General features: G+C 39.6%; 1 protein-coding gene across 1 annotated transcript in view; it reads left to right on the top strand.

Moving 5' to 3' along the window:
• Window positions 1–558: 558 nt before the first annotated feature.
• LOC106645576 (limbic system-associated membrane protein-like) overlaps window positions 559–12,816 on the top strand; it is a 139,485-nt gene continuing 127,227 nt past the window's right edge. The window contains exon 1 of the mRNA XM_014361464.2: window positions 559–746. Coding sequence (XP_014216950.2) covers window positions 623–746 — 124 coding nt within the window. The 5' untranslated portion in view covers window positions 559–622. The remainder of the gene's footprint in view (window positions 747–12,816) is intronic.

The following is a 12,816-nucleotide window of genomic DNA, read 5'->3' as shown; positions in this document are numbered from 1 at the left end:
TCCAAAACCATTTTAATATCAAAAAAATTTTATTTTGATAAAACTACTAGAGGTTTTTACACAAAACTAATCTAATAAAGATGTATAATTTAATCAAAATATTTCATTTAAAATAATTATACACATACACTCACATGTAGAAGAATATTATTGAAAGAGTATTGCATGTACTGTGATTGAAAGAGGGAAAAAAAAACTATTAGTTAGATAGACAAGATATAAAATTGAATTTTTTACAATTGCAACAATCCTTCAACAAGGGATCGAAAAAATCAACCACCAAGCTCACACCCGTGCTTAATCTTATCCTCTTCTAAAAAATTAAGTAAATAAAAGAAAAACGATTTTAGCCAAGAAAAGCTATCAAACCCCTTATGTGTATTACTCATACAGGATTCAGTTACATCGTAGCTCATATCAGCGACAGGGCCGACAGGGACAAAAGGCGCGAGTGCGATTGCGCGCGCCGGTCAGCGGCTCGAGGGAGTAGAGAAGTGGCGGGGGATACTAGGCAGGCAGGCTCGTGGAGCTGCACTTCGTCAGTCGGGATGCCGGGTCTCGTTGCGTTATCACCACCGCGCCCGTCAGCAGTAGCTTCTCGCGTAGCTATCGTAGTACCGCGATGATCGACAAGTGCACCTTCACCGCCAGCGCCGCGAGGCGCTCGAACGCGCTTTTCAACCTGCTAGTTGCCCTGGCTTCTTTTGCCGGACTCGCGCTCACCGACACTATTTTGCCCAATTCCGGTGAGCTGTTGTTCTTACACTACGTATTTTTCATTCATCTCTTGAACTGTGCTCTCTATTTCTGAGATTTCAGGTTTTATCTTTTATTTTTTGTGTACTTGAATTGTGAGAATATAAGAAGCTGTTTTTTGTGAGATTTGTGTCTGTTGTATCTGCCTAATGTCAACGTTTATTTCCTTAGTGGACGATTTTTTTTTATTTTATCGCACTTTGACTAGAATATCGTGCAAAATGACATAACAATAGAAGTGAATTGAAATGCATGTCATTTGATTGAATGTATATTATTTATACTGTAAATTTAAGTGTATCTTACTGGCCAAACTAAGCCTCTTATATAATGTAAAGTATTTCAAAATTAAACCAGATCTCTTTGTCGATTCGTACAAAGAGAACTCAACTTTGTACAAAATTCCAATGAAGTACATCTGAAGCGTTTCTAACGTGCCGCACACACTCGTTCAAAGAGTTTCATTAAATTCCTTGACTCGAAATGAAATAGTCGGCGCACTTCAAACGACCCTAAGACGGAGAACAGTCAGACAGCCTGTGGAAAAAAATATTTGTTTAAGCTCACACAAGTGCCACTCGACAGTTCATCAACGGGAATAAGTGCGCACTCGCACACGCTTAAGTACTTATTCCACGCATCTATTTGCTCGCAAAATTCGCGCGCTTTTACTGTTGCCACTCAGAGTGAAAAGAGATAGGAAGCAAGAGCAAAGAGAAGCGTATACGCCTGTGAGTCCAAACAAAATAGGATTTCTTTCGAGAGATAGACGCTCGGAGTGCACGAGTGAGTGGGTGGGTGTTTACGAAGGGTAGCAGGAAACGGAAGTGCGTGTGCTGGATTTTTCACGACATGTCGATTGTAGTTATTGCGTTCGAGTAGTTGTGCGTGCAAATCGCCCCAGGCTGTACAAGGCACTTGAATAACGCTCGAAATGGGAAGCGAGCTTTTACCCGCTCTTCGGATTATTCACGAGCAAATCGAAAATAACGGCACCGAGGGGTTTTATGAAGGTTCCGAGCTTTTTTCGAGCAGTACCTATTTACCACCCAGTGTTTACTACAGGAGCATCGGCTGTGATCTCTCGTGTACTCAACCGATGAGCGTTGGAGGTTATATCGTTTACGTCCCGAAAGCACTAAATCGCCGAGGAAGTAGGGTACGAGCCTGCTTCGTGTGCTCTTGACTTCTTTTTCCGCTAGTGGCCGTAAATTAGCGCCCGAGCTTGGATAAAATGGCTATCGTAAAAGCCGGAATTCCCGTTTTTCGTCATTTCTTCGTGAGAATTATGCATTCACTTGTTTTATTAAATATAAAGTTTGAATGGCGTTGATCGACCGTTGGCGTGACGGTTAAATAATATTAGCAATGAGGAAATATGTCGATTATTGTCATTGTCAATAGTTGTTACTGACGTGTCATTGTTCAGCATGACTTAAATCAATTGAGTAACGGAGCATAAACGTAGATGTTTGATAATTCTGTGTAATTATGGTAAAATCTAAATTTCATGCTATTTGAAACATGAAAAAGTACAAGGAAAGGATTATAATGAATACTAACTAGAACGATTACGTAGAAATTTTACTTTAAATACAGTAGATTGTAAATAAATAAAAATAATATTTGTGCTTAAATAAATCCAAATAATATAAATATGCCAACAAAAGTGATATTTTTATTGAGAAAAAAATCCAGTAAAGCTTGTGCAGCCCTGATTCCATTATAATAGTAAAGTTTCTGAATGTCTGAATGCACGGTTAAATTTAAAATGCATATCTTTTGTTGGGTCAATTTTTGTTCGTATATTACAAAAGTTTTATTCACATTAAGTGACTTACAATAATCTGGTTGCGTTAAAAAAAAAAAAAAAAGGTACGTATTAAAAGATGCTTTTTAATTTAACCTTCAATTGTTTAAAATTATAGATTGCAAATTAATAAACTAGTACTATTAAGCATATAGTTCTTTTTTGTTACTTTTTCTGGTCATATCTATTAGCGTCCTTTTACGCATGGATCCGTTTAATTTGTCGTATCTTAAATAAAAATCAACATGATATCAAAACATTCATCCTGACAAATGAACCGTGCTCCACAGCATCGTGACACTGTTACTAATACAATCTACAAAGCGATAACTTCTTTCCGCACGCTAAAAATTAAATCGACAAAGCCCCATCGTAGCGATTTTTTTGATAAAATAATCTCTTATCTTAGACGAGTGGATTTTTACTTCAAATTTTTTTTTCTGCTCGAAAATTAATTCAAAGTCTCAAAAAGCTTCGGCCTTCACCATCGGGGAGCTTGTGCTCCACGCTCAAGCGCAGCATCAACATTAGCAGCAGCGGCAGCTTTCAACTTTGGTGTTCAAAGTGATACACCAGTATAGCACTGATGAAAAAAAATTTCGAGCTTCCTTTGGTTCCGGCAACTATTGCATAATTTACCGGTACGCGTGTTTAGCTCAAAGACCTTTTTCCCTCTTCTTCCACGTGAAGCCTCTGTTTCTATGCACACTCAGTAGTGCATGACCCGCTGACGTTTACCAAACACCTTTCTTCCTCCTCTTCCTTCCTTTCTTGACTCTCGAAAAGTAAGGCCTTAAAAGTTGCTGTGCCCAGTAGGTAATTCAGATCACTACACCCGAACAGAAACTGCCCAACACCAACGAAAGCCCGTACTTCAAACAGTTAAAACTTGTTACTTTCGTGTTTGCCTCGACGTGAGTACTTCGCGACAATAGTGCTTCAAGCTCCATTACTACAACCATTGCTGTTGCTTCTACCCTGAATCTGTAGTGTCGTTCACCACTCACCCACAGTAAAGTGCATACATCCTTTGTGCGCACGTATAACACCGTTCACCCCCCCACACCCCTCAAGGATAGTTTGATCAGCTGTTCGTGCATTCACTAGACCGTGTACTAAACTTCACTGTCATATCCTTCCGTCATCGTCCTTTTCAGGGGCAGCAAGGAAGGTACTTTGATAAAAAAAAATACAGAGCCACGCTCGCTATTACAATTTCTAGAGACGATAGTTGCGTCGAAGTTAGAGCAGTGGTTTCGGGTTGGGACGTGGCTATGTTTGTCTACCATCCGGATATCGCATCGAAGTATATGCGCTGCAGTTAGTTCAGGTTCGGGTGCTAAATATCGAATGAAATGCAAGACGCCGTAATGACCCGCTTTTGCCGAAACACGCAAAGCTGGGGCGTCAACAAAACTAGGAACAAATTCAACCGTGTCATCAGTGCCGTTGCGAAACTTTGATGGAACTGAGTCAATATTGATGCTCATTAATTAGAACTATTCTGTTTAACTTGAGTCAGGCCCTTTTGACACGATTCATTTTCTACAAGCGCTTGTAGTAAGGGAATTCCGTCTGACCAAACGTGTACCTATACTACTGTACAATTTTGACTTATCGTTGGTACATGCTTTCGTTGGTCTTTCACTTACTTTAAATTGACCGTACGGTAATTGCAAGATGAGTTAGAAGTATGGTTGTAAAATCTTTGATTTCAATGAATAGAATGAAGTACGTTGACCACGATTTATTTTTGCAAAAGAAATGCGAGTATCAAGATTCGTTTGTCACAGTATGAAGTAATTTTAGAGAACAGGTACTGTTTTCATCCAACAAACAAGTTAACGAATTCATAAACTAGCGCTTAACTTTTGTAATAAATCTTAATCCTGTTTATGAACAAAGCACGAGAATCCGAAACTTTCACGTTGTACCATCTACTCGAAAATTAAGTATGCAAACAGCAGCAAAGAACGAATTTAAAGCATAATTTTGACTTTGTTAGTCATAAAAATTTTAGTCACCATTAAAACGAAATATTCAATAAGCACGCCATTAACACATAGCAGGAGTTAAATAAGAAATCGTAGATTACCGCTCTTTTGTTTGGCTATTAAAACACGAACCGCTATATAGTAGCAGAATCTCCAAGCTCGTAAAATAATTACCGTATCATTGGTACGACCCAGAAAAAAACTGATTGTAGAATCAAATCTCAGGATTGCACAATCGCGAGACATAAACCGTGTCTTTAACTGTGACCTATAAACTAGACGCACTGCACCGCATACCACATGGATATTTTCATTTCGCTCTCTGACTTTTTTCTTTCACCCACTGTTGCTCATTCCATTTTTATTTCTTTTAAAAGATGCGTTTTGGGTTCTCTATTGATTTTGACACTCAAAAGATGAAATAACTAATGTATGTTTACTATATATGTTTTTATACAAAGAGCTAAGATTTTAAAATGGAGTGACGTATCTTTATGTGCTTCGTAGCAGATTATATGCGTTCACCACTGTCGGTAGCTCCGAAATTCTTTCCTGCAAAATTATACTTTTATTAGCATTAAAATTGATAGAAGGCCTATTTACATTATTCACATCCATCACGGGAAATATATTATTTACTCTAATAATAAAAAAGATCTAATGAATTAACAATCATCCTCAAAGAGGGAGCCAACCTCCTTGCCGACAAAAAATCAAGCAGCAGACTTTTTGCGTGACAGCGTGAATCGTATTAGGTGTACGAAAGCCGAATGAAAAAACTGAAGGATAAGTAAGGGCACAATTTTCTCATCAGACGTCACTTTGCCAAAGAGTCTCTATTAAAGTCTGGCGAGTAAAAGCATACGTGTTGGAAAACTTTCTCGGCGTCGACGTCGCCGCAAAGGCAGCGACGTCTTGAAATTAAGCAGCAAGGCCTGCGCTTATATAGATGTTTCGGAACGACTGTCGCACAATAGATAAGTTGCCAGAGCACACGGGCGCATTCTAAAGAGGAAGAGCAAAAAATCCCGTGCTACCTCGTTACCCTAAAAATGCCATTTCTCCGAACTCCGTAACGAGAGTCTGCAAAAAGTGCGCGCTTGCATGCACGTAAGCAGCAACAACAGGGACGATGATCATGATGATGACGATGGTGTGCATAAAGCCTCGGCGCAAGTGCAAAAAGAGGATGTATGAACGGTAGAGCTTCAATTTAATTTACTCACAGCTAAGGGGATAGAAGGACGGTGTAGGAGATCTTCGCTGTGGGAAAAAAGCCGTCAGTTCATCGCCTGCTCGCTGCGCCGGGTACATACAAAAAGCTGGATGGGTGGATACATACATCAGTGTATACGTTTCGCAGATTAGCAAAGTTCCTTCTTAATTAGGAAAAGTTTTGGGGGGATGCCGTCCCAAACGTCGACGATGCTGTATTTTGCAGTTGTTGCGTCTTCTCTTCTTCACTGATACCAATGTGCTGTGCTGCGCTTCTTCACTCAAAGCCGCTTTTTATCCTCCTCTACCTCAAAGTAGGTATATCAGGGGGTCCGTTAGTTACCAATTTAGATTTTTTCATCACATACCCTATTTAATCTCTTTGATGCATCCCAAAATACGTTTTTCAACTGGTATTTCAAAGCCATAGCGAAGTAACTTGCAAAGAGGGAAAACATTGTTTTCTCAACTATTAAATAGGTTAATCGGAGATGTTTTTTATCGGCTTTTCTAGTTGTGATTCAGGTTTTCCAGAACAAAGTCAAATATTGAAATTTTTTAGCTCAATATCGTTGCTTTCGTAGGAGGAACACGATTCAGATTCTAATGTAACATAATACGATTTAAGACTTACGGAAAAGTATGGTACTGATTTCTTTAGATCTTTTGTATTTAATATTATTAACAAAATTATTTTGAACAATTTCCTACGCACTGTTATTTACATAAGTATTAAAAATATTAAGTACTATTTACGTTTCATCAGGCACTATCTATATGTTTTATGTCTCAATAAATAAGAACATATAAACTATTTTTTTTGTTCAATTTTGTTCAATAACTAAAAACTTCTCAAATTTTTTTACTCGTGGAAAAGCCGTACAAAATCCTTTTTTAGTGCAGATCACCGAATCGTATTTTTTTACGTGCAAAGCTTCAAATCTTTTTTTTCCATATAGAGTTCTTTGAGAGATTTCAATAGATATTGCTAGCCAGTCTTTCTGTACATATATAGTTCTTTAATATCCAGTATCTCGTGTCTCTCAAACCCAATTGTCTATCCTTAACGAGACTCGTGTACATCCGACAAAAAAAAAAATGCCATCAGGTGATCAAAATGAATCAATATTGCTCGCACCTGTCTACTAAAATTTCATTACCTAAATACTCGAACAAGGAGAGCAATAGAAAATAAAACATCCTTCAGCTCGTCGAAACTTAGTAAAAGTGAAATTCCAAGCTGTCAGTGGGTACCCGTGTGGGGCGTATGAACGAGAGAGTACGCATGTCTTTGTACAACTCGATCCGAGTCACTTGAGCTTTGCGAGAAACACGCATCTCGCAAAGTGGAAGAGGCCGGGGAATGCAGCAAAGGCGCATGGGTAGAGGAATTAATCTACATCAAAGAAATTCCAGTACGTGATGGAAATTACGAATCTCAATCGCAGTTAGGCACCTTTTCCGCTCCCTTAACTCATCGTCCTTTTCTCTACCCGCCCTCCCCAGATATCCAGTTAATTGTGTTTCTTCGATTAGATGTGTACGTGAACGCGCTGCGTTTAATCGGCCAGCACGTTACTATTCCTGTTGCGAGTGCAAACGTAATTCCGTGACTGGCGCGATGAGATAAAGCAGCCGCAATGCGAACAAAGGGGTGGGAATTATCGCGAAGCGAATTATTGGCAAGCTGAGCGGGTGGGGGTTTATTATAGGATGAGGTTGATTTCGACCGCCGACCCGACAAGATTATTAAGACGGCATTGTTGGCCTCAACGGAGATAAAGAAAATCGATATTTCACCGCAACCGTGAACTTACGCATCAAATGCTGATTGGTTTGTGGAGAGAGAATGTCAGAAAGAGAGAGAGTTGGAAGGATATACTTTGCTTCGCTTGTTACGTCCATTGCACTGCCAATCGCGTGATGCAGCATTTGAGTTTATGAAGATAATTTTTTGAACTGACCTGTCAACTATGATACGTGAATACTGAAACTTGTTTATTTACAATTTTTGTTTTTCAATACCTCTATTTAAAATATGCACTTTCGTCTAAAGTTGTTCTTAGCGTTTGATATATTAATTAACGATTTTAATCAATCGTGCACAATAAATCTGCCTGAATCGTTGATATTGTTGAATAGATAAAACACACTTTTAAAAATAAAACAAGTATGAATAACATTATCCTGCACACAACATTAAAAAATTGAAAAAATAGTATTCAACAAACCTCACAATATACTTAAGTATATTGTATTGCATCAATTTTTGTCTAGTTGGATCTTAATAAATAATTTAATTTATTGCTATAATATCAAGCACTATAAAAAGGAAATTAACTGAATCATCAAAGCTGCATCTCGTACTCTGGATATGCATACGTGGCCACGCTGTTGTCAACCACCTAAAACATTATCCAAGCAACAGCAAAAGCAGTATAGGGACCCTTGTTACATCAGCTAGAAAAGCACAGCAGTACAGCCGCTGTATCACATTCAAAGGAGAAGCAGCCGCAGTGGCAACAGCACCGGCAAAACCGGCAAAAGGACGCCTGGCTGGGCTTGAAATTTCACGGGGGGCTAATTACACGTAGTTCGACGATGTTAACATCGATGCGTACCACAGGAGTCCTACACACATTGCGAGCGTATGGACGTGTAGTGGGTGAAAAGTCCCTGACAGACGTCGAGCATTGCATGTAGCATTTACTGTTGCGTACCCGCAAATGGAGAGACCGGGAACGAGAAAAAAAAGGAAAAAGCAAAAAAAAACGAGAACGGAGGTGCGCGGAATGGCAAAATAGTTGTGAATGGCCTTTCGTTGGGCTGCGCGATTTGTCGCAAGCTCCCGCGCTTTTTTTCGTGAGAGCACCGCAGCAATCCACTCATCATCGTTCGTTTTCTGCTCTACAACACTACTCTGCTCGCTTCTTTCCCTCTTCTTTCTTTGAATGCCGCAAATGGTGCTATAAAATCGATCAAAAGCACCGCGTGTTTGTGCACTGTTTCTCTTTTCTCTTTATATTTACGGCGCATTTATGATTAATGGCTTAACAACCCGATTAGACCGACCGCTTTTACTGAAAGCTCATGAGAGTCTTTTTTCCCGCCATTATCACGGGAAGTAGAAAGTAAAATTCAATGTAGCCTGTTTTCTTATAAATTCTCGCTGCAATCGAATTATCCGCATGCATAACAATCATTAGCGATGAGTTTGCACGCTTTTGAGAATTGCAGAATTACTGGGTACAAACAAATTTCACTTCGCTGGCTTAGGGAGAAAACGTCCGATGAAAAGCATCCCTGACTACCAGGGGCGAAACGGATGTAAATAACGTACCCGTAGGCAAAATGTAGGGGAAAATAAACTACAGCTCATTGCTTCAATTTAGCGCGCACTTCGCGCCCACGCCCGTTATAGATTGGCCTCGTACTCTCGCACACTGCTATCGTTCTTCCTCGCTATACGGCAAAACAAGCCACATTTCTGTAACCCGCGTCCACCGATACGATCGACCAACCACGTGCACATACTACATACACATATACATACACACGTGTAGAGAGAGTGGAGCTTACGAATCGGCGCATAATTTACCTTTCATGAATAAAGTCGTAAAAATCGCGGACGAACAATCTTCTGCACCAGCCCCTGTTTCTTTTCTTTTTTTCTTTACTACTACCACCACCGGCACCGGAGGGAATGTAAGCTGATTTACAGGCAGCGTTTACTCCAAAAGCAGGAGAAAGAGAGGAACATGCGGGCCATCTCGGTGCAGCTGAGGGCTGCTCCTAGATAAATCGGCGCGATGCCACGAATGCATTTGCCACACGGCCCTCTCCTCTTCTTCCTTGACTCGCTTCCCTCAGACTCTAGCTCTTTCTCTCTCTTTTTTTTTTATACTCTTGCTCCTTGGGATTCCATTCACGAAGGAACGGCAGGACCAACACGTAGCCGATGTTCCGTAGCTTACCAGTCGGCTGTACAGACAAGACCAAATGACTCTGCATCTACCCTTCCTCTGCGAGATAACTATGCTTTGCTTCGTTTGTCTCACCTTCCTCAAACTATACTCTATCTCACTTATTTCCTACATGAGTCTGGTCCCCTTGCTACCTCTTATTTTATCTCTCCAATAAGATTTCTCGTCTTTGGCACAATCTACGTGAGTATTTTTGAACAACACATTAAAGATGCTTTTTTTTACTTCCACACAAGCAGGTGTATAAATATAACATACAATAGACTCGAGTGTACTGCCTTGGCTTGGGTAAAATATAAATATTGAGTTGTAATTTTGTTTAAATATGTTTGCGTTCGCCTGTCTCATGAAACTCTCGTGCAGTTAACTATCGTACATGCACCTTGGCCCAGTACAGCACACTCGACCCTTTGTCTCTTTTAGTTTCCACTCGGCGAGCACACATTTTTACAATTGCCCCTGACTCTCTGTTTTGTACGCTACTACTGCTACACCTCGAGCGCATACATAAAACATTAAGGCTCGAGATAAGCTGCAAATGTATACACAAAAGTAATAGGGAGAGATAAAGAGACAGAGAGAGAAAGGGTAGGGGGGGGGGCTTGGAAAAGAAAGAGAGCCATGCTCTGGATTGGGTGTAACTATTGCTACTGCTCCTGAATGCGTTATTACATGAATTATTAAGTGTAAGACGCTCTTTAAGTGCACGGATTCTATAAGGGTCTCAGTAAATGGACTCCCTTTATATCGTGTTTAGGTTTCATTGGTTCGTATGTGTACCTCGGGTTATCATAAATCGAATCAGACAACCAAATTTGCACCTATAGTTTGTGCGTCTCACGATTTTTTTTTCGTTGCTGCTATACAGGTCCCTACGCTACTATTCTGCTGTGACGTCGACCATGACGGTGGCGTCGGCAGACGATAAAAACTTTTGGATATGAATGCATGAATTTAAATGTGTGGACGTATATATACAGTGCAGTCCAGTGGTGATGTGGTGAAACAAAGAAAACTGAATCTTAACTTTAAACCAGGTGCATATTTTGGAGTACATCAATTGAATGCAATTTTTTTTCTCAAGCTTCATGTAGCAAAACCTTTAGTTGTATGTTCGGGTGATATTATAGATAAACAGACATTTTTTCATTTGACCTTTAAGCAATTTTAACTAAACAACTAATTGTTTATTAGATTAAAGAAAAAAAATTTTTTTAATAACAAATTGAAAATAATCACGTGTCTGACGTGTCACATACAACAAAGATAATGAATGATCAAAGAAATAAAAGTATTCAATTTATACGTACCAAGTCAATTAGTTTTATTCATGATACAAGATTTTACATTAGAAAAGCTGTAGACCACATGATATAGAAAATAAGTCATTTACATATTTTTAAACCTTATTAGTATAGTATTACCCACTTTTCGTACCCTTCGTGCAGTACGAACATAAGACATCTTGAAAAAAAAAAAGATTAAATTTTGCATTTAACCACGTCACATAACTAAAGTATTAAAAATAATTTTGCTAATCGACATTAGTAGTACGTATTGAACATAGTATGTACAAAGCTTGAAAAATAAAATAAAGTTGTCCCTAGGAAGGCTTGAGAAGTCTTTTAAATCCTATCTTATAATCTCCCTATTTTTACAAAGTAAGAAATCTTCATTAAAAATTTAGCGCACAAGTGTATAGTGCGTTGTCCGTTTTCCATTTCACCCAATTTCTCCCACGCAGAACCACCTTCTCTCCACCGCATCTCCTCTAGTTCTCATATTTCGGCGCTAACATACCCAGCAGCGTGCGTATATCTATACGTAATCTCAACTCACGCGTAGTTAAGAAAAGCAAGCGAGCGAACTGTGGGAGGCCTACGTGCACACCCAAGCCTCGAAGATTTCATTTAGCGATCCTCCCCGTGGCTCGCAATTTCGCTTTGCGGCAAAGACGCCCACGAAGAACATGCTGTGCTAGCTATTTTCCTCGTTCTTGGTGGTGCTTTCTTGGGCCGTGATGAAAGTGTGGGTCTACGTATGCCGCACGCGTAGCTGCTTGGATACTGTGCTGATTCAGTTGCGATTATTCCGTTTCGTGTCGTATGGTAATATCGTGGTGAGTTATTGCCCGGAAATCATTATACTGTGATCGTGAACCATCGTTCATTTTTCAATTTTGATGGAGTTATTATTAATTCTTAATGTTAAATTAATGCATGTACATCGAATAGAAAATGCACTTTCTTATGCGTTAACAATAATTTTTTAAGGATTTATTTTGGAGACTTCATCATTAGCCTTGCCTGAAAAATTTTTCAAGTATGATGTTTGTTATTTCACTTGGGTTGTGATGCAAATAAACCAATTAGCCGTTCTGCAGGTGGATGGGGCATCCCTGCGCAGTCATATTTTTCACGAGATCGCATAATTAATTCGTGCACTAATCAATTTCGGCGCAATGACCGGAAGGATCGCCGTATTTTCTCAGACTTTTATTGACGATCCTTTTTCCCAGCCTACATTCTCGGATATCCTTTTCAGCCGTGCGTACGTAGTTATACTTTTACCAAACAAAGAGAAAAAAAACAAGAACAGAAAGAGAGATGACTAGGCTACTGCAGAGGCTATACGATATCTTAGGGAAAGGGGAAACTGCGAGTAGAAAACTTCTCACGCATGCGTTTTTCAATGATATCCTCGCTCCCGCCTTTTGTTATTCTTCTTTCCTTGTATACTCTCTCTCTCTCCCTCTCTCTCTCTCTTACTCTCTCTTTGAACAAATATATTATCTTTTATTATTCTTTACGTTCCTATTTTCTATGAGAACGTTGGGGCAACACATTGATATTCGCAATGAAATTTATGGTGTTGGGGGATAGGTAAGGGTTATACACACGGAAGTCACAGATTTCGCGCGTCAGACTGCGTATAATATATGTGCACGTAGACGCGCCCACACAGCTATGAGTTGAATAGGTAGACAAGCAAAGTTTGTGTGGTCTTGACACACATGCGTAGCTGGGAAAGCCATTGTTTCCATTTGTGGGAGATGACC

Source organism: Copidosoma floridanum, unplaced genomic scaffold, assembly GCF_036245765.1.
Source record: "Copidosoma floridanum isolate Cflo_tuat_1 unplaced genomic scaffold, Cflo_Japanese_pri ptg000030l, whole genome shotgun sequence".
NCBI lineage: Eukaryota > Metazoa > Arthropoda > Insecta > Hymenoptera > Encyrtidae > Copidosoma > Copidosoma floridanum.
The sequence above is the reverse complement of the archived record's forward strand: the minus strand, read 5'-3'. Positions and strand labels throughout refer to the sequence as shown.